Below are 24,574 nucleotides of genomic sequence, written 5' to 3' on the forward strand. Positions count from 1 at the left end.
GTACCTGAGCCTGTGTGTTGGGCTCCAGTCTCAGCAGACAGCCCACCTGGGTGGTCTTGGTGTGAATGACCCCCGCTCCCACAAAGTTGGTGGGGTTGGGGTCCACCCCGTCTAGGAGGGCTGCTCCAAAGCCTATGATCTACACACACACACACACACACACACACACACACACACACACACACACACACACACACACACACACACACACACACACACACACACACTTAATTTTAACTAAATAAAAACTAAATAAAAACTAAATAAAAACTAAATAAAAACTAAGCTATGATGACTAAAAGGACAAATAAAACTAGACTAAAATGTTAGTGAGGATCTAGTGGAGAAGAGATCCAGTAGAACTAAAAGACATGTCATTTTATGTTTACTATTAGATCTGATATTTTCATCATGCAACCAAGTGTAAAATCATCCATTATGACGCCATCAAGGCACCGCCAAAATATAGTATAGTCGACTAAATCAACTGTAGATTTAGTCGACTATAATCTTATGATATTTAGTCAACTAAAACTAGACTAAAACTAAAACATTTCAGATGACTAAAATATGACTAAAACTAAATAAAAATTTGCTGTCAAAATCAACATTGCTTTTGACATGTTTGCCTTGATTTTAATCCTGTAACACTTTGAGATTCACAAGAATGTAAAGAGTGTTATAAATAAAATGCATCATTATGAACACATTCCACGCCAGAGTTTAATATCATAATGTACTCACCAGTGCCAGCGATTTATTGTTTTATTTTCGTTTTTTTCACGTCGCCACAGACCTCGCTAAATACCTTAAAGGGATACTTCACTTTAGGGCCGGGGACACATTTAAAAAAAATATTAAAAATAAATGAAAAAAAGTTATGGAAAATTCATGGCCCCCTCACGCATTAGAGTGTCCTACTAATGTGTGAGGGGGCCATGAATTTTCCATAACTTTTTTCATTTATTTTTAATATTTTTTTTAAATGTGTCCCCGGCCCGAAAGTGAAGTATCCCTTTAAGATCGCACGTTAAACTGTTTGTAGACACACAGGGTAGCTGTGTGAGCGGCCCAGAGAAGACCGTTTCAATCGGCGACATTCCATTTTGCAGTTGTCGCGGTTTATGTTAAACAGCGTTCAGCGAGGAAAAAAAAAACTCAGAGATAATGGCGGATTAGGGAGATTTAGAGCGACGGCGGATGGGAGCGAAAATCTCCGGATACGGATATTTCCATATCCGGGTGTGCTACAATGAAATGTGTCACTGAGAGAGATACCTACAATGAAATGTGTCACTGAGAGAGAGACCTACAATGAAATGTGTCACTGTGAGAGAGAGACCTACAATGAAATGTGTCACTGAGAGAGAGACCTACAATGAAATGTGTCACTGAGAGAGAGACCTACAATGTAATGTGTCACTGAGAGAGAGACCTACAATGAAATGTGTCACTGAGAGAGAGACCTACAATGAAATGTGTCACTGAGAGAGAGACCTACAATGAAATGTGTCACTGAGAGAGAGACCTACAATGAAATGTGTCACTGAGAGAGAGACCTACAATGAAATGTGTCACTGAGAGAGAGACCTACAATGAAATGTGTCACTGAGAGAGAGACCTACAATGAAATGTGTCACTGAGAGAGACCTACAATGAAATGTGTCACTGAGAGAGAGAGACCTACAATGAAATGTGTCACTGAGAGAGACCTACAATGAAATGTGTCACTGTGAGAGAGAGACCTACAATGAAATGTGTCACTGAGAGAGAGACCTACAATGAAATGTGTCACTGAGAGAGAGACCTACAATGTAATGTGTCACTGAGAGAGAGACCTACAATGTAATGTGTCACTGAGAGAGAGACCTACAATGAAATGTGTCACTGAGAGAGAGACCTACAATGAAATGTGTCACTGAGAGAGAGACCTACAATGAAATGTGTCACTGAGAGAGAGACCTACAATGAAATGTGTCACTGAGAGAGAGACCTACAATGAAATGTGTCACTGAGAGAGAGACCTACAATGAAATGTGTCACTGAGAGAGACCTACAATGAAATGTGTCACTGAGAGAGAGACCTACAATGAAATGTGTCACTGAGAGAGACCTACAATGAAATGTGTCACTGAGAGAGAGACCTACAATGAAATGTGTCACTGAGAGAGAGACCTACAATGAAATGTGTCACTGAGAGAGAGACCTACAATGTAATGTGTCACTGAGAGAGAGACCTACAATGAAATGTGTCACTGAGAGAGAGACCTACAATGTAATGTGTCACTGAGAGAGAGAGACCTACAATGAAATGTGTCACTGAGAGAGAGACCTACAATGAAATGTGTCACCGAGAGGGAGACCTACAATGAAATGTGTCACCGAGAGAGAGACCTACAATGAAATGTGTCACTGAGAGGGAGACCTACAATGAAATGTGTCACCGAGAGGGAGACCTACAATGAAATGTGTCACTGAGAGAGAGTGTCACTAAAGACTAAGCTTCAAACCTCCCAAAACAAACTGATTCGGCTACTCCTCGGATTGGGGCCCATGACCCACCTTTCTCCCACCCATTTTGCCAGCCTAGGCTGGCTCAGGGTGGAAGACAGGGTTAAACAACTAAAAATGGGACTGGCCTTCAAAATTGTAAATGCAAATTTGCCCGATATGCCCCCAATTCCCGCATATCTGAGTAAATACCTCCAAAAGGTTAGCGACACCCACAGTCACAATACCAGAGGGAGCGTTAACAACAATTTGGTACCACCCACCCATAAATCAAACATGGGCAAATTCTCCTTCTACAGCACTGCCACCCAGGATTGGAATAGTCTAACTCCATCCCTCAAAAAATGCAGTTCGCTGGGCTCATTTAAAAGAGCCTTAAAAAATCACCTTTCAGGAGGCCAAAGGTGGAGGTAGTACCATTTTCCCGTTAGACAGCAGACCCCTGTTCTTGTACATATTTTTTTCCCCTCTTTTTTATTTTTTTGTTGTACATAGTGTTATATATTGTTTTTGGCTGTTTATTTTGTAATGATATTTGAACTGTGGTGCCACTATATATGCCTATGAATTAAATACCAAGGCCCTCATTGGAAACAAGTCCGCAAGGACTTTTATGAACGGACCTGTTAGACAAAGTATTTTAAATGTAACTGTGCTGTTTTACATTTTTTGCCTAATAAAATATTCAATCAATCAATCAAAATCAAAAAACAATGTAATGTGTCACTGAGAGAGAGACCTACAATGTAATGTGTCACTGAGAGAGAGACCTACAATGTAATGTGTCACTGAGAGAGAGACCTACAATGAAATGTGTCACTGAGAGAGAGAGACCTACAATGAAAGTGTCACTGTCTGAGAGAGGCCTACAATGACATGTGCCACTGAGAGAGAGACCTACAATGAAATGTGTCACTGAGAGAGAGACCTACAATGAAATGTGTCACTGAGAGAGAGAGACCTACAATGTAATGTGTCACTGAGAGAGAGAGACCTACAATGAAATGTGTCACTGAGAGAGAGACCTACAATGTAATGTGTCACTGAGAGAGAGACCTACAATGAAATGTGTCACTGAGAGAGAGACCTACAATGAAATGTGTCACTGCGAGAGAGAGACCTACAATGTAATGTGTCACTGAGAGAGAGAGACCTACAATGAAATGTGTCACTGAGAGAGAGACCTACAATGAAATGTGTCACTGAGAGAGAGAGACCTACAATGAAATGTGTCACTGAGAGAGAGACCTACAATGAAATGTGTCACTGAGAGAGAGAGACCTACAATGAAATGTGTCACTGAGAGAGAGACCTACAATGTAATGTGTCACTGAGAGAGAGAGACCTACAATGAAATGTGTCACTGAGAGAGAGACCTACAATGAAATGTGTCACTGCGAGAGAGAGACCTACAATGTAATGTGTCACTGAGAGAGAGAGAGAGACCTACAATGAAATGTGTCACTGAGAGAGAGAGACCTACAATGAAATGTGTCACTGAGAGAGAGACCTACAATGTAATGTGTCACTGAGAGAGAGACCTACAATGAAATGTGTCACTGAGAGAGAGAGACCTACAATGAAATGTGTCACTGAGAGAGAGACCTACAATGTAATGTGTCACTGAGAGAGAGAGACCTACAATGAAATGTGTCACTGAGAGAGAGAGACCTACAATGAAATGTGTCACTGAGAGAGAGACCTACAATGAAATGTGTCACTGAGAGAGAGAGAGACCTACAATGAAATGTGTCACTGAGAGAGAGACCTACAATGTAATGTGTCACTGAGAGAGAGAGACCTACAATGAAATGTGTCACTGAGAGAGAGAGACCTACAATGAAATGTGTCACTGAGAGAGAGACCTACAATGAAATGTGTCACTGAGAGAGAGACCTACAATGAAATGTGTCACTGAGAGAGAGACCTACAATGAAATGTGTCACTGAGAGAGAGAGACCTACAATGAAATGTGTCACTGAGAGAGAGACCTACAATGAAATGTGTCACTGAGAGAGAGAGACCTACAATGAAATGTGTCACTGAGAGAGAGAGACCTACAATGAAATGTGTCACTGAGAGAGAGAGACCTACAATGAAATGTGTCACTGAGAGAGACCTACAATGAAATGTGTCACTGAGAGAGAGACCTACAATGAAATGTGTCACTGAGAGAGAGACCTACAATGAAATGTGTCACTGAGAGAGAGAGACCTACAATGAAATGTGTCACTGAGAGAGAGAGACCTACAATGAAATGTGTCACTGAGAGAGAGAGACCTACAATGAAATGTGTCACTGAGAGAGACCTACAATGAAATGTGTCACTGAGAGAGAGACCTACAATGAAATGTGTCACTGAGAGAGAGAGACCTACAATGAAATGTGTCACTGAGAGAGAGACCTACAATGAAATGTGTCACTGAGAGAGAGACCTACAATGTAATGTGTCACTGAGAGAGAGAGAGACCTACAATGAAATGTGTCACTGAGAGAGAGACCTACAATGTAATGTGTCACTGAGAGAGAGAGAGACCTACAATGAAATGTGTCACTGAGAGAGAGAGACCTACAATGAAATGTGTCACTGAGAGAGAGACCTACAATGAAATGTGTCACTGAGAGAGAGAGAGACCTACAATGAAATGTGTCACTGAGAGAGAGACCTACAATGTAATGTGTCACTGAGAGAGAGACCTACAATGAAATGTGTCACTGAGAGAGAGACCTACAATGAAATGTGTCACTGAGAGAGAGACCTACAATGAAATGTGTCACTGAGAGAGAGAGACCTACAATGAAATGTGTCACTGAGAGAGAGACCTACAATGAAATGTGTCACTGAGAGAGAGACCTACAATGAAATGTGTCACTGAGAGAGAGACCTACAATGAAATGTGTCACTGAGAGAGAGACCTACAATGAAATGTGTCACTGAGAGAGAGGGACCTACAATGAAATGTGTCACTGAGAGAGAGACCTACAATGAAATGTGTCACTGAGAGAGAGACCTACAATGAAATGTGTCACTGAGAGAGACCTACAATGAAATGTGTCACTGAGAGAGAGACCTACAATGTAATGTGTCACTGAGAGAGAGAGACCTACAATGAAATGTGTCACTGAGAGAGAGACCTACAATGAAATGTGTCACTGAGAGAGAGACCTACAATGAAATGTGTCACTGAGAGAGAGACCTACAATGAAATGTGTCACTGAGAGAGAGAGACCTACAATGAAATGTGTCACTGAGAGAGAGACCTACAATGAAATGTGTCACTGAGAGAGAGAGACCTACAATGAAATGTGTCACTGAGAGAGAGAGACCTACAATGAAATGTGTCACTGAGAGAGAGAGACCTACAATGAAATGTGTCACTGAGAGAGAGAGACCTACAATGAAATGTGTCACTGAGAGGGAGACCTACAATGAAATGTGTCACTGAGAGAGACCTACAATGAAATGTGTCACTGAGAGAGAGACCTACAATGAAATGTGTCACTGAGAGAGAGACCTACAATGTAATGTGTCACTGAGAGGGAGACCTACAAACCTGCGAGAAAAAAATAAATAAAAAGACCACTTCGCGTAGATATACGCGACTGGCACGCTGCGCAATTATTTAGGTTCGCGTAGATCTACGTGATTGGCACGCAATGTGTTAAGTTACCTTAGCTTTGGTGACCTCTGTGTCCATGGTATGTTGGGCTTTGAAGATCTTCTGCACCTCCTGTGTAGGCCTGTACACAGAGAGGGGGATTAAAGCTTTAAATAGGGCCTGACATTTTGAGCCCGACCCAACCTGAACCCACCCCGAGACCCAGATCTTTATGAACAGCAGCAGCATTCTTTTTTCCCTCTTCATTAAATATTATTGTCTATTAGTGAAGAACAAAGCTATCGTTTTACATGTAGCGGTTGTGCTCATTGTGTTTTTCAAAGTGACTGTGGCCACTCTGCAGTTATTGATTGGTTTTAACACATTAATTTGTCCTACAAGCTCTTCTTTCTAATGTGGAATGTGTGATGCCTTTGATGTTAGATGATTAGCTACAGCTGCTGCATTTACTCTGTCAAAAGACCTAATATTAACGTTTACTTTATCCTGTTGGATTCATTCAACATTATGCATCATATACAATGTTGCTGGCTGCCACCGAATCTAACTAATATGAAAACAAGCAGCATACAGGAGAATCTAACTAATATGAAAACAAGCAGCATAAAGGAGAATCTACTAATATGAAAACAAGCAGCATAAAGGAGGATCTAACTAATATGAAAACAAGCAGCATAACGATGGCCAAAATGCAAAACCTCCTATGTGCAAATTTCATGATTTTCGGATTTCACTGTGGATGAGGACTATAGGCTATGCTGCACATGCTCAGTCTGTCTGCAAGATAGTCCCGCCCCTCATTTTGTCAGAAAAAGTCATTTGACTAAAACCTCCTATCTTGTTCAGTGCCAATTAGTGCTAAAATGTTGAAGCGCAAAACCTCTTATCTGCACCAGGACTAGTTGAGCAGCAGACAGAGCTGAAACTTGGGAATTCTATGTTCTGTAGACCGTCTAAATGTCTTTCAGTTTGTAGTCATCTATTATTTTCAAAATAAAAAAGTGTCTTCCCCCTTACTAGTTAAGTATTTGTTAGTAACTCTGTCAAGTTAATTGCATTGCCTTGTTGATTGCTAATGATTAGTGTCAGGTGGTGACACTTTTATCACACCAAGAGTCTGAGTTGATAAAAAAAAATAATGGTAATACTTGATACAGTACTGTAGAATGTCTTGATCTCAAAATGAGCATAAAAAAGCTTAAAGTAATACTAGGTAACGTTTTCAACAAAACTAAAGTTAAATTGTATATCTTTTGCGAGTGGCAAAAGTTTCACAACACCCACTCCGTGAATTTCACCCCCGGAAGCCTTTTATTTATATATTTTCTATTGAATGTGTACGGGGGGGGACTTTCCCGGGAAAATGACGTTCCTGGCCAACGTCATGACGTCGTGGCCGACGTCCTCAGGAACTACCGCAACGGTTTCCTGTTTGGCCAGGAACTACCGCGCTATTAACAAAAAGGAACCTCACGCTGATTTTAAGATAATGTAGGATTGGAAGATTGAAAAAGAACAGAAAAAGAAAGCACAGCTCATGGTAACTAATGCTCCACTGGCTAAGAGAAACGATCCGTAGATAGTATAAAACAATTAAAAGATCGCTTTTTGAAACGCTTCCGGCTTCCGGTGAAAACGAATGGAATTCTGGGTAATCGAGGACTAGGGAAATTGTATGCAGTGACGGTAGTGACCAGCAGAGGTTGCTAAAAATCGTTATTTGTGATTCTGCATTGTACAACTTTAATTTAACAAAAATAATGTTTGTTTTTAAGCCTAACTATTTCTAGGTAAAAACCTCCTATGTGCATCTATGTAGATAGGAGGTCATTTTTAGGTATAGATAGGAGGTTTTGGCATTGAACATTTTGAACTTGTGGTTAGAGGTTGTCATTGCTGCTTAAATGTGAACGTCATTGTCGTGATTTTTTATTAATTGCAGATCAAAATCACACGTGAACACCGTGGCAGCCAACAACCCTGTGAAAATATTGTGGTGTGTCAGTTGGGGGGTATGAGGGTATGGGGGTGGGATGGGGTTTGGAGTTATAGGGTGTGGGAGGTGTGGGTGGCGGTTGAGGGGGTATGGGGTGGGGGGTGCATGAGGGTTTGGGTGGGTGGAGTTTGGGGGTTGTGGTGTGCTGGTTGGGGGCATGGGGACCAGGGGTTCTGGGAGTGGGGGTAATGGGTTGGGTGGGATTTGGGGGTATGAGGGTATGGGGTGGGATGGGGTTTTGAGTTATGGGGTTGTGAGGTGTGGGCTGGCAGTTGGGGGGTATGGGGTTTGTGGGAGTGGGGGAGTATTGCAGGTGGTGGAGTTGGGGGGTAGAGGGTATGGGGGGGATTATGTTGAGGGGGGCATAGGCCAGTTAGGCCGGATCATACAGGATAGGGTCTTTGTGATGCGAAAGTGTGGTCTAGACAACACCAACTCAGGACTCCTGAAGTGGGATGGGGTTTTGAGTTACGGAGGTGGAAAGGTGTGGGCTGGCAGTTGGGGGGGGGGGTTGTTGGAGTGGGGGAGTATTGCAGTAGGTGGAGTTGGGGGGTAGATGGTATGGGGGGGATTGTGTTGAGGGGGGCATAGGCCAGTTAGGCCGGATCATACAGGATAGGGTCTTTGTGATGCGAAAGTGTGGTCTAGACAACACCAACTCAGGACTCCTGAAGTGGGATGGGGTTTTGAGTTAGGGAGGTGGAGAGGTGTGGGCTGGCAGTTGGGGGGGGGGGGGGGGGTTGTGGGAGTGGGGGAGTATTGCAGTAGGTGGAGCTGGGGGGTAGAGGGTATGGGGGGGATTATGTTGAGGGGGGCATAGGCCAGTTAGGCCGGATCACACAGGATAGGATCTTTGCGATGCGAGAGTGTGGTCTAGCCAACACCAACTCGGGACTCCTGAAGTGGGATGGGGTTTTGAGTTACGGAGGTGGAAAGGTGTGGGCTGGCAGTTGGGGGGGGGGGGTTGTTGGAGTGGGGGAGTATTGCAGTAGGTGGAGTTGGGGGGTAGATGGTATGGGGGGGATTGTGTTGAGGGGGGCATAGGCCAGTTAGGCCGGATCATACAGGATAGGGTCTTTGTGATGCGAAAGTGTGGTCTAGACAACACCAACTCAGGACTCCTGAAGTGGGATGGGGTTTTGAGTTAGGGAGGTGGAGAGGTGTGGGCTGGCAGTTGGGGGGGGGGGGGGGGGGGTTGTGGGAGTGGGGGAGTATTGCAGTAGGTGGAGCTGGGGGGTAGAGGGTATGGGGGGGATTATGTTGAGGGGGGCATAGGCCAGTTAGGCCGGATCACACAGGATAGGATCTTTGCGATGCGAGAGTGTGGTCTAGCCAACACCAACTCGGGACCCCTGAAGTGGGATGGGGTTTTGAATTATGGAGGTGGAGAGGTGTGGGCTGGCAGTTGGGGGGGGGGTTGTGGGAGTGGGGGAATATTGCAGGTGGTGGAGTTGGGGGTAGAGGGTATGGGGGGGATTATGTTGAGGGGGGCATGGGTCAGTTAGGCCGGATCATATAGAATAGGGTCTTTGCGATGCGATGTGTGAGTGTGGTCTAGCCAACACCAACTTGGGACTCCTGAATCGCTGCCCTCCACACTCTTCTATCTAGCATCAGGGTCTTGAGCTCTACAGTATTGTTGGCTAAGCTGTTACGCCGAAGTGCATCTACGCAGGTGGTGCACTTCTTGTCTCTCCCGGCTTTGCCCTGGGTTGGCTCTCATAGTGTTAGTTTGCTTGCCACTAGTTATGGGTCCCTGACGCAGTGCCCTGCCTCATCCTTCTCTCTCTGACTTTGTCTGTGACCCTGTAGGTTCCTGTAGAGGACCACATTTCTGATGCGGTCCGTCCATGTGACTCCTAGTGCCATTCATAGCATTCTTGTGTAGACTCCATCCAAGGCCCTTTCCTGTTCTGCTGTGACGGTCCATGTCTCAGCCCCATAGAGCAGTACTGACTCCACTGTAGCTATACGAACAGCCGCCTCTTGAGGTCTTCTCCCATGTCTGATTTCCACACTCTCCTCATCCCATGCAAGGCATTCCAGTCAAGTGCCCCCCGGACCTTCAGGTCCTGTTCCATTGAAGCAGTCCAGGCCCAGGTTATTAGAAGTCCTGGACTGCCTCGAGTAGCTTGTCTCCATCATCTGAACCATCTTCTCAGGAACTCCATAGGCCTGGAGAATGTTCATCAGATTCCCCCGGTGGATGGTGCCAAAAGCCTTTTGGAAGTCATGAAGGTGATCACCACTGAAAGATTCCGCTCCTTACTCCTTCCAGTATCCTCCTCAGCACCAGTATCTGCCCGCCTGCTGTTCGCTCCGGGCGGAAGCCGTTCTGCGAGTTTCTCATTACAGGGTCTAAGATGGGTCTAAGACGGTTGAGGATCTTCCTGTTAGCCGTCTTGCCAACTTGTGAGCTCAGGCTAATGCCTTGGTAAGTTCGCCTGACTTTGGTACTGGATCGATGATCATTTTACTCCACAGCTTCGGCAGCTTGCTAGACGTGTGTGCTTGATAAAATCCAACACCACCTCGTCTATGGGCACATACATCGGAACCTCTGCTCTCACTCCATCTTCCCCGCAGCTCTTGCCTCACTTGATAGTAGCCTTGGCCCTCTGGTACTCATCCATGGTGAACCGTCTGGTTTGGGAAGGTCATGGAAGACAGGAGCATCGGATCATCCTCTTCTTCGGTTGAAGGAGGATTTCCTAGGAATGTTTTGAAGTGCTGGTACCATGTTTCAACTCGTTCCTCTGCGCTTTCTCCCCAGATCTTGGAGGTCTGAGAAGAGCTTCTGCCAGAAATGTCATTGATGAGCTTCCAGCTCTTGCCATGTTTCTGGTTAACATGCACCTCTTTAATGTCCCTGATCTTTTGGGTCAGCTCCCTTTGTTCCAGTTGCATACACTTGATATAGCTCCTCCTTCCTCCACTTATATTCCTCCCTCAGACCCTCTCCTTTTTGGTCAGCGACAAAGTCCCTGTGCGCTGCGCTCATCTCCTCCCTGGCTGTGGTGATTCTAGGGTCAAGGCATCCGTCTTTCCTCCTTGCTTGTAGGCTCTTTAAGACATTCAATGATCTTACATACTATTCCACTATCCACACCGGACACAAGGTTGGTGATCCAGTTGTATGAGTTAGGGGAGTTGGAGGGCATGAGGGTTTGGGTGGGTGGGGTTTGGGGCGTGTGTTGTGCTGGTTGGGGGGAATGGGGGTTGTGGGAGTGGGGGGTATTTCAGGTGGTGGAGTTGAGGGTATAGGGGGGATTATGTCGAGGGGTGCCTGGGCCAGTTGTTTTGTAGTCCACCTAATTGTTGTTGTTTTTGGAAAAAAGCGTATACAGTCTACTAACCATTTCAACCATTGAAAATGCGCTAGCGTATACCCACGACCACGCACATCTCGTGCAGGGAATGATTATTGTATACCTCAGAAAACAAACCTAGACCACACCACTGATGCAACTGTTTGCAGCTGTAAATGTATGTATTTACAGCCTGTACTATTTATCATTATTTAGTTATGCAATCACTTAACATCACAGTGCAAAAGCTCCTATCTGCAGAATTATCCAGGAAAAGTGGGGAAAAACCTCCTATCTGCATTTGCAATATAAGATCAGTGTAATTAACATATAATATTGTAATATAATCCAGAAATCCAGAAACGGTGAATTATGTGATGGGTATCATAAAAAAATAGCGTTGTGCAAAAAAGATACAACATTTTGTAGTTTTCTTTTTCATTTTCCCAACAATGTAAATTTTTCAGATAGGAGGTTTTGCATTTTGGCCATCGATAAAGGAGAATCTAACTAATATGAAAACAAGCAGCATAAAGGAGAATCTAACTAATATGAAAACAAGCAGCATAAAGGAGAATCTAACTAATATGAAAACAAGCAGCATAAAGGAGAATCTAACTAATATGAAAACAAACAGCATAAAGGAGAATCTAACTAATATGAAAACAAGCAGCATAAAGGAGAATCTAACTAATATGAAAACAAGCAGCATAAAGGAGGATCTAACTAATATGAAAACAAGCAGCATAAAGGAGGATCTAACTAATATGAAAACAAGCAGCATAAAGGAGAATCTAACTAATATGAAAACAAGCAGCATAAAGGAGAATCTAACTAATATGAAAACAAGCAGCATGAAGGAGAATCTAACTAATATGAAAACAAGCAGCATAAAGGAGAGTCTAACTAATATGAAAACAAGCAGCATAAAGGAGAATCTAACTAATATGAAAACAAGCAGCATGAAGGAGAATCTAACTAATATGAAAACAAGCAGCATAAAGGAGAATCTAACTAATATGAAAACAAGCAGCATGAAGGAGAATCTAACTAATATGAAAACAAGCAGCATGAAGGAGAATCTAACTAATATGAAAACAAGCAGCATAAAGGAGAATCTAACTAATATGAAAACAAGCAGCATGAAGGAGAATCTAACTAATATGAAAACAAGCAGCATAAAGGAGAATCTAACTAATATGAAAACAAGCAGCATGAAGGAGAATCTAACTAATATGAAAACAAGCAGCATAAAGGAGAATCTAACTAATATGAAAACAAGCAGCATGAAGGAGAATCTAACTAATATGAAAACAAGCAGCATAAAGGAGGATCTAACTAATATGAAAACAAGCAGCATAAAGGAGAATCTAACTAATATGAAAACAAGCAGCATAAAGGAGAATCTAACTAATATGAAAACAAGCAGCATAAAGGAGAATCTAACTAATATGAAAACAAGCAGCATAAAGGGGGAAATGATCCATCACTGTGTAGTCTATGAACTCCAGGTAACACAGGCTTTGATCTGAAACCGTAGTTGATACAGACAGTAGAAAACATTTAGCCTCCTGAAAGACTGATAACTTTATTTACTGTAGATCCACCAACACTGTCTGTCTGTCTGTCTGTCTGCTTTGCTGCACACAGACTAGGTAGGCTACTTGTATGTGATGTTATAATTAAGCAATATTACACGAGAGGGTGTGCTTTACCATCATTATTGGCACGCCTGTGATGCGGTCAGGAACGAGGCGAAGCCGAGTTCCGCGCGCATCACAGAAGTGACAATAATGTAAGGTAAAGCACACCCTCTCGTGTAATATTGCGATTATACAACAGTTACCAACAAAACACATCCAAATGTACTCATATTGTGGAGCAATTCATAATAAAAATGTTTCGCTATTATCCGTTTCCCTGTAAAGAGAAGAGTTTTTCACTGAGACATTAAATAGTCCCTGTAGCAGCACTATGAGCCTGAGGCACCGTCTCATCAACACAGCCGAGATATCAATGCTTACGCAGTGGAATGAATTCCAGTAGGCTATATGCTCCGTCGTACACGTTGCCAAATTAACTGATCTACAAGCTTTTTACGCGTTGTGAACTTGTAGATCGGCTATTTTCGCCGTGCGATACCTTCGTACGATAAAGTATAACATACACTGGACTGTTAACGAAATGGGAGTAATTTTACTTTATTACAGGAGGATATTTATAACCTTCTAACCATTGATCAACCGTAAGTCCACCAAATAAGTCAAAATTAACAACATAGTCCATTTTGCATAGCTGTTTGTTCTCCGGTGGCGGCGGTGGGTCAGGCTACTGTCTGTTTGTTTTCCTACCGTGGGGCAGCGTGACTTCACAGCACAGCTGTGACATATATGGTCTAATCAGGTGCGGACTGCAGTGCGGAGTGATTTATTAATGTGATTAGGCCCGTGCTATCATGCTGGTTTGAAGCACGGCTACATAGCTATTTCAGCCAATCAGATTGCTTGGTCGGAACTACCTGTTGTATAATTGATGTTAAATATGTTACCCTATACTCCCAGCTGTTTCATACATGTTGTAATAGATATATACTGTATGTTATAATATATATAATATACTGTATGTTATAGTGATGAGCGGGCCGAGCCGTAACCAGCGGGTCCCGCGGGTCAACCCGCAGCGCGGGTGGTCGAGTCAGGATTTCAGAGGCAATTATGCGGGCTGTGGGTGAGTGGGTCAGCCGCTCTCACACGCAAAAAAAAACCCTATTTTGAACAACATGCTTGTTTATTTAGCCCATGACAATGTTGTGCTACTGCAGACATTTAAAGCGACTTTGGGTACTTAAAAGAGCGCTATATAAATCTGAGCTATTATGATGATGATTATCTTTTTTTCCCGCCCGCGACCCGCCATAGATTTATATATGGGTTCGCGAGGCGGGTTGAGGCGGGTTGGGTTCCGGGGCGGGGCGGGTCATGAAAAACCCCGACCCGCACATCACTAGTATGTTATAATAGATATATATACTGTATGTTATAATAGATATATATACTGTATGTTATAATAGATATATATACTGTATGTTATAATAGATATATATACTGTATGTTATAATAGATATATATACTGTATGTTATAATAGATATATATACTGTATGTTAATATGTTATAATATATATATATACTGTATGTTATAATATATATATATACTGTATGTTATAATAGATATATATACTGTATGTTATAATATATATATATACTGTATGTTATAATAGATATATATATATACTGTATGTTATAATATATATATATATATACTGTATGTTATAATATATATATATATATACTGTATGTTATAATATATATATATATATACTGTATGTTATAATATATATATATATACTGTATGTTATAATAGATATATATACTGTATGTTATAATATATATATATATATACTGTATGTTATAATATATATATATATATACTGTATGTTATAATATATATATATATACTGTATGTTATAATAGATATATATATACTGTATGTTATAATAGATATATATATACTGTATGTTATAATATATATATATATATACTGTATGTTATAATATATATATATATACTGTATGTTATAATAGATATATATATACTGTATGTTATAATATATATATATATACTGTATGTTATAATATATATATATATATACTGTATGTTATAATATATATATATATACTGTATGTTATAATAGATATATATATACTGTATGTTATAATAGATATATATATATACTGTATGTTATAATATATATATATACTGTATGTTATAATATATATATATATACTGTATGTTATAATAGATATATATATATACTGTATGTTATAATATATATATATACTGTATGTTATAATATATATATATACTGTATGTTATAATATATATATATACTGTATGTTAATATGTTATAATATATATATATACTGTATGTTATAATATATATATATACTGTATGTTATAATAGATATATATACTGTATGTTATAATATATATATATACTGTATGTTATAATATATATATATACTGTATGTTATAATAGATATATATACTGTATGTTATAATATATATATATACTGTATGTTATAATATATATATATACTGTATGTTATAATATATATATATACTGTATGTTATAATATATATATATATACTGTATGTTATAATATATATATATATATACTGTATGTTATAATATATATATATATACTGTATGTTATAATAGATATATATATACTGTATGTTATAATAGATATATATATATACTGTATGTTATAATATATATATATATACTGTATGTTATAATATATATATATATACTGTATGTTATAATATATATATATATATACTGTATGTTATAATATATATATATATACTGTATGTTATAATAGATATATATATATACTGTATGTTATAATATATATATATACTGTATGTTATAATAGATATATATATACTGTATGTTATAATATATATATATATATACTGTATGTTATAATATATATATATATACTGTATGTTATAATAGATATATATATATACTGTATGTTATAATATATATATATACTGTATGTTATAATAGATATATATATACTGTATGTTATAATAGATATATATATATACTGTATGTTATAATATATATATATACTGTATGTTATAATATATATATATACTGTATGTTATAATATATATATATACTGTATGTTATAATAGATATATATACTGTATGTTATAATATATATATATACTGTATGTTATAATATATATATATACTGTATGTTATAATAGATATATATACTGTATGTTATAATATATATATATACTGTATGTTATAATATATATATATACTGTATGTTATAATATATATATATACTGTATGTTATAATATATATATATACTGTATGTTATAATATATATATATACTGTATGTTATAATATATATATATACTGTATGTTATAATATATATATATATACTGTATGTTATAATATATATATATACTGTATGTTATAATATATATATATACTGTATGTTATAATATATATATATACTGTATGTTATAATATATATATATACTGTATGTTATAATATATATATATACTGTATGTTATAATAGATATATATATACTGTATGTTATAATATATATATATATATACTGTATGTTATAATAGATATATATATACTGTATGTTATAATATATATATATATATATACTGTATGTTATAATAGATATATATATACTGTATGTTATAATATATATATATATATACTGTATGTTATAATAGATATATATACTGTATGTTATAATAGATATATATATACTGTATGTTATAATATATATATATATATACTGTATGTTATAATAGATATATATATACTGTATGTTATAATATATATATATATATATACTGTATGTTATAATAGATATATATATACTGTATGTTATAATATATATATATATATATATACTGTATGTTATAATAGATATATATACTGTATGTTATAATAGATATATATATATACTGTATGTTATAATATATATATATATATACTGTATGTTATAATAGATATATATACTGTATGTTATAATAGATATATATATATACTGTATGTTATAATATATATATATATATACTGTATGTTATAATAGATATATATACTGTATGTTATAATAGATATATATATATACTGTATGTTATAATATATATATATATATACTGTATGTTATAATAGATATATATATATACTGTATGTTATAATATATATATATATATACTGTATGTTATAATATATATATATATACTGTATGTTATAATATATATATATATATACTGTATGTTATAATATATATATATATATACTGTATGTTATAATAGATATATATATACTGTATGTTATAATATATATATATACTGTATGTTATAATAGATATATATACTGTATGTTATAATATATATATATATATACTGTATGTTATAATAGATATATATATATACTGTATGTTATAATAGATATATATATATACTGTATGTTATAATATATATATATATATACTGTATGTTATAATATATATATATACTGTATGTTATAATAGATATATATACTGTATGTTATAATATATATATATATATACTGTATGTTATAATATATATATATACTGTATGTTATAATATATATATATATATACTGTATGTTATAATATATATATATATATACTGTATGTTATAATATATATATATATACTGTATGTTATAATAGATATATATACTGTATGTTATAATATATATATATATACTGTATGTTATAATATATATATATACTGTATGTTATAATAGATATATATATACTGTATGTTATAATAGATATATATATATACTGTATGTTATAATAGATATATATATATACTGTATGTTATAATATATATATATATATACTGTATGTTATAATAGATATATATATATACTGTATGTTATAATAGATATATATATATACTGTATGTTATAATAGATATATATATATACTGTATGTTATAATATATATATATATATACTGTATGTTATAATAGATATATATATATACTGTATGTTATAATATATATATATATATACTGTATGTTATAATATATATATATATATACTGTATGTTATAATAGATATATATACTGTATGTTATAATATATATATATATATACTGTATGTTATAATAGATATATATATATACTGTATGTTATAATATATATATATATATACTGTATGTTATAATAGATATATATATATACTGTATGTTATAATAGATATATATATATACTGTATGTTATAATAGATATATATATATACTGTATGTTATAATAGATATATATATATACTGTATGTTATAATATATATATATATATACTGTATGTTATAATATATATATATATACTGTATGTTATAATATATATATATATATACTGTATGTTATAATATATATATATATATACTGTATGTTATAATATATATATACTGTATGTTATAATAGATATATATATACTGTATGTTATAATATATATATATATATACTGTATGTTATAATATATATATATACTGTATGTTATAATATATATATATATATACACTGTATGTTATAATATATATATATACTGTATGTTATAATATATATATATATATACTGTATGTTATAATATATATATATATACTGTATGTTATAATATATATATATATATACTGTATGTTATAATATATATATATATACTGTATGTTATAATATATATATATACTGTATGTTATAATATATATATATACTGTATGTTATAATATATATATATACTGTATGTTATAATATATATATATACTGTATGTTATAATATATATATATACTGTATGTTATAATATATATATATACTGTATGTTATAATATATATATATACTGTATGTTATAATATATATATATACTGTATGTTATAATATATATATATACTGTATGTTATAATATATATATATATATACTGTATGTTATAATATATATATATATATACTGTATGTTATAATATATATATATATACTGTATGTTATAATATATATATATATATACTGTATGTTATAATATATATATATATATACTGTATGTTATAATATATATATATATACTGTATGTTATAATATATATATACTGTATGTTATAATATATATATATATACTGTATGTTATAATATATATATATATACTGTATGTTATAATATATATATATATACTGTATGTTATAATATATATATACTGTATGTTATAATATATATATATATACTGTATGTTATAATATATATATATACTGTATGTTATAATAGATATATATACTGTATGTTATAATATATATATATATACTGTATGTTATAATAGATATATATATACTGTATGTTATAATAGATATATATATATACTGTATGTTATAATAGATATATATATATACTGTATGTTATAATAGATATATATATATACTGTATGTTATAATAGATATATACTGTTTATTATAATGAATATTATGTCATCTTACGCTCCCAGCTGTTTCCATCGTTGGAAGAAGTCCTGACCGACCATCTCTGTGGGCTGAAAGAACTTGTTGAGAGTCACTGGGAGTTGAACCGCTATGTTCTGTAGGACCCCACCGTACCTAACAAACAACAATGTTAAACATTACACATTAACTACTACACACCCCACCGTACCTAACAAACAACCATGTTAAACATTACACATTAACTACTACACACCCCGCCGTACCTAACAAACAACCATGTTAAACATTACACAATAACTACTACACACCCCGCCGTACCTAACAAACAACCATGTTAAACATTACACATTAACTACTACACACCCCACCGTACCTAACAAACAACCATGTTAAACATTACACATTAACTACTACACACCCCACCGTACCTAACAAACAACCATGTTAAACATTACACAATAACAACTACACACCCCGCCGTACCTAACAAACAACCATGTTAAACATTACACATTAACTACTACACACCCCGCCGTACCTAACAAACAACCATGTTAAACATTACACAATAACTACTACACACCCCGCCGTACCTAACAAACAACCATGTTAAACATTACACATTAACTACTACACACCCCACCGTACCTAACAAACAACCATGTTAAACATTACACATTAACTACTACACACCCCACCGTACCTAACAAACAACCATGTTAAACATTACACAATAACAACTACACACCCCGCCGTACCTAACAAACAACCATGTTAAACATTACACAATAACAACTACACAGTGAAACTATCAAGACATAAATAATCTGTATATTGAAATTATATAAACTATAGGATGCCAGGTCAATAAATTAACCTAACATCTGTCTAAATTACATTAAAACCTTTGCATAAGCCTGCATGGTCGTCAAGGCTGAGCGTTAGTCTAGGACGTGTGGAGCGTTGTCCAGGGTGTTTTAGAGAAGAGAGAAGAGTCTAGGACGTGTGGAGCGTTGTCCAGAGTGTTTTAGAGAAGAGAGAAGAGTCTAGGACGTGTGGAGCGTTGTCCAGAGTGTTTTAGAGAAGAGAGAAGAGTCTAGGACGTGTGGAGCGTTGTCCAGGGTGTTTTAGAGGAGAGAGAAGAGTCTAGGACGTGTGGAGCGTTGTCCAGAGTGTTTTAGAGAAGAGAGAAGAGTCTAGGACGTGTGGAGCGTTGTCCAGGGTGTTTTAGAGAAGAGAGAAGAGTCTAGGACGTGTGGAGCGTTGTCCAGGGTGTTTTAGAGAAGAGAGAAGAGTCTAGGACGTGTGGAGCGTTGTCCAGGGTGTTTTAGAGAAGAGAGAAGAGTCTAGGACGTGTGGAGCGTTGTCCAGAGTGTTTTAGAGAAGAGAGAAGAGTCTAGGACGTGTGGAGCGTTGTCCAGAGTGTTTTAGAGAAGAGAGAAGAGTCTAGGACGTGTGGAGCGTTGTCCAGAGTGTTTTAGAGAAGAGAGAAGAGTCTAGGACGTGTGGAGCGTTGTCCAGGGTGTTTTAGAGGAGAGAGAAGAGTCTAGGACGTGTGGAGCGTTGTCCAGAGTGTTTTAGAGAAGAGAGAAGAGTCTAGGACGTGTGGAGCGTTGTCCAGGGTGTTTTAGAGAAGAGAGAAGAGTCTAGGACGTGTGGAGCGTTGTCCAGGGTGTTTTAGAGAAGAGAGAAGAGTCTAGGACGTGTGGAGCGTTGTCCAGGGTGTTTTAGAGAAGAGAGAAGAGTCTAGGACGTGTGGAGCGTTGTCCAGGGTGTTTTAGAGAAGAGAGAAGAGTCTAGGACGTGTGGAGCGTTGTCCAGGGTGTTTTACCTACCCTCTACTTTGTGCCTACCTTGTAATGATGAGTACCTGAATGTAATAGAGTACCTGAATATAATAGAGTAGGCATGTAACGATTTATCGTATATCGATTTAAATCAATTCAAAGTGGTGACAATTTAAATCGATGCAATAAAATATGACATCGTGATGCAACCAGCAGAGGGCGCAATCGAGTCAGACTCCCTTCCTTGTTATCCGCCTACTATTTTGTCCCCTCAGGGCCACCATAGCTGCCTGCGTCGGTCCCTTCTTCACTCACTCAACGGCAGGCTATGAACGGCAGAGTGGGGTTCACGTCCTCTCAGGTTATGAAATCTAAACAACTAGGATCGCACTGCATAGAGGGAAATGTGCGTTGCATGCAAACATGTTTATTTGATTGATGAATAGCCCAAACTATACCGTTTACCCCCTCCCCCGTCTGACGACGTTGCTAGCTGTCTGATTTAAACTCTGTAGGAAACATACAACTGATAGGCTTCTAATGAAAACGTCTAATTCTGGAGCGCCTCGGTACGGCTGTAGAGTGCAATGAATAATAATCTAATTTAATAATTTAACAATTGTATCAGACCGCTGACAACGTCAAACTCCTTTCAACACTGTCTTTCAGATATATAGAGAATTTCATTGATACTACTAATCAATTAATTCTTATCTAATCTCATTTGGAGCAGTTTAAAACAGTTTCCCTTATTACATAAATGTGTTGTTTTATACAGAATGCTGAGAATGTAGCATAGATAAAAAATAACTTGTAAATCCCAAGGCTTAAGCCTTAGTTTGTTTATTTGAAGAGGTTTTCTTTATAATTTATTTCATCTGGGATATATGTTTCAAAATTAATTTAGGTTTATTATTTAGAGACTTATATATTTAAAGTTATTATTTGACAAATAAAAAAGTATATGTCTTAATGTGTCAGTTAATGCATGTACCTCAGGAATGAAAAGGCTTTATTTAATTTCATATATTAAAAAGAGGATAAGAGAAAATAGATTTTTTTTAAAAATACATGATTTTTGTAAAATAAATAATCAAGATTTTTCAGTAATTTGTCTGGAAAATAAATGTGCTAAAAAAATCGTGAGGAATCGTATCGTGAACCTCGAATCGTGATTCGAATCGTATCGTGAGTTGAGTGAATCGTTACATGCCTATAATAGAGTACCTGAATGTAATAGAGTACCTGAATGTAATAGAGTACCTGAATGTAATGTTGAGTACCGGTGCGTCAGTGAAGTCAGACACACACTCGATGTTGAGGATCTGTTGGACCTGAGCTCCTCCGTCCACTAGGGGGTCCACAGGCTTGGCATGGACATTCAGCTGTGGGGGAGGGGTGTTAAGGTCACCCACTGCTGTAGCTTTAACCTGTATAACATCAGGAGTCTAGTATTATTAGTATTATTATTATTATTATTATTATTATTATTAGACCCTTTAGGAATGAGACAAAAACTAAATCATTCATGAATTCAAGTCTCCATGGAGTGAGTCATACAGAGGAAAAACATATTTTTTTGAGTGAACTATCCCAGTAATATGAATGTTTGTAAATTAAAAGATATGACTATGAATATGTATTTATGTAAATGAAAGGATATGACTATGAAAATGTATTTATGTAAATGAAAGGATATGACTATGAATATGTATTTATGTAAATGAAAGGATATGACTATGAATATGTATTTATGTAAATGAAAGGATATGACTATGAATATGTATTTATGTAAATGCAAGGATATGACTATGAATATGTAGTCATGTAAATGAAAGGATATGACTATGAATATGTATTTATGTAAATGAAAGGATATGACTATGAATATGTATTTATGTAAATGAAAGGATATGAATATGTATTTATGTAAATGAAAGGATATGACTATCCAGGGGCTCCTGGTTGATGACAGATGAAGAGAAGTTGAGGAACTGGGTTGACGTCTTGTTGCCGAAAAACACGTACATACGACCTGAAAACATACAGAAAACATGTATAAAAACATACAGAAAACACATGGTACACATACATACGACCTGAAAACATACAGAAAACATGTATAAAAACATACAGAAAACACATGGTACACATACATACGACCTGAAAACATACAGAAAACATGTATAAAAACATACAGAAAACACATGGTACACATACATACGACCTGAAAACATACAGAAAACACATGGTACACATACATACGACCTGAAAACATACAGAAAACATGTATAAAAACATACATAAAACATATGGTACACATACATACGACCTGAAAACATAGAAAACATACAGAAAGCATGTATAAAAACATACATAAAACACATGGTACACATACATACGACCTGAAAACATAGAAAACATGTATAAAAACATACATAAAACATATGGTACACATACATACGACCTGAAAACATAGAAAACATATAGAAAACATGTATAAACACATACATAAAACATATGGTACACATACATAGTAGAGATGCGCGAATAGGGTTTATCGTCACCCGAATCCGCATATACATGTTCATTATCCACCCGCCAACCAACCGCGGTTAATTATACCATCCTATTTCTAGATCCGCCCCGACCGCATCAAATTATTATTATTTTCCTGACGTTAGTTTTCAACAATGTTACTCACCACTGTCTGTCGTGATGTAGTGACTGTATACAATCCATATCTATGGTAACAACAAGACGGAGCTTGAAGCTTCATTTATTTTACTTTCACTTTCCATGTCTGCGTTTTATAAGCGACTTTTGGGGTAATTTGGCGCTTGTTTTGGGCTTGTTTTCATAGACCTTGCTGCTTATTTCTCTCACAAAATATGGCAACACTGGCTGCAGCCGGTACAAAGACCCCTTGCCGGTCAACGTGCAGTAGGCGGCTAATTTGTGCCTGATGTAAAATGACGTAATATTAAAATACTACAAACACACGCACGGCGAGATTTCGTGCTTTTTAAAAGCTATAATAGGCCTATAGATTGATATCATTAATGTAATTCCCACATTTTTTCACCCGCGGTTTATCCAATATTAATTCATTATTATATTTGATTGACCCAAATCCACCCAAACTGCGGTTAACTGCGGCAACCGCGGCTAAAACCGCGATCCGCGCATCTCTAATACATAGGACCTGGAGAGGACAACACATACAGTAGTACCATATTTAATTAAAATCATTTGATGAGATGTAATTAAAACTCACCGTCTGTATTC

The 24,574-nt window shown here is 36.0% G+C and overlaps 1 protein-coding gene across 1 annotated transcript in view; it reads right to left on the bottom strand.

Moving 5' to 3' along the window:
- Window positions 1-24,574, bottom strand: part of LOC308077702 (AP-2 complex subunit alpha-2-like) — a 58,517-nt gene that overhangs the window by 2,736 nt on the left and 31,207 nt on the right. Inside the window, exons 13-17 of the mRNA XM_080418568.1 lie at window positions 23,231-23,321; window positions 22,550-22,672; window positions 19,536-19,652; window positions 6,183-6,252; window positions 5-139 (exon numbers count right to left, since the gene is read on the bottom strand). Coding sequence (XP_080274694.1) covers window positions 5-139; window positions 6,183-6,252; window positions 19,536-19,652; window positions 22,550-22,672; window positions 23,231-23,321 — 536 coding nt within the window. The remainder of the gene's footprint in view (window positions 1-4; window positions 140-6,182; window positions 6,253-19,535; window positions 19,653-22,549; window positions 22,673-23,230; window positions 23,322-24,574) is intronic.

The sequence above is a fragment of the Gymnoscopelus braueri genome (genome assembly GCF_963280865.1).
Source record: "Gymnoscopelus braueri genome assembly, chromosome: 1".
NCBI lineage: Eukaryota > Metazoa > Chordata > Actinopteri > Myctophiformes > Myctophidae > Gymnoscopelus > Gymnoscopelus braueri.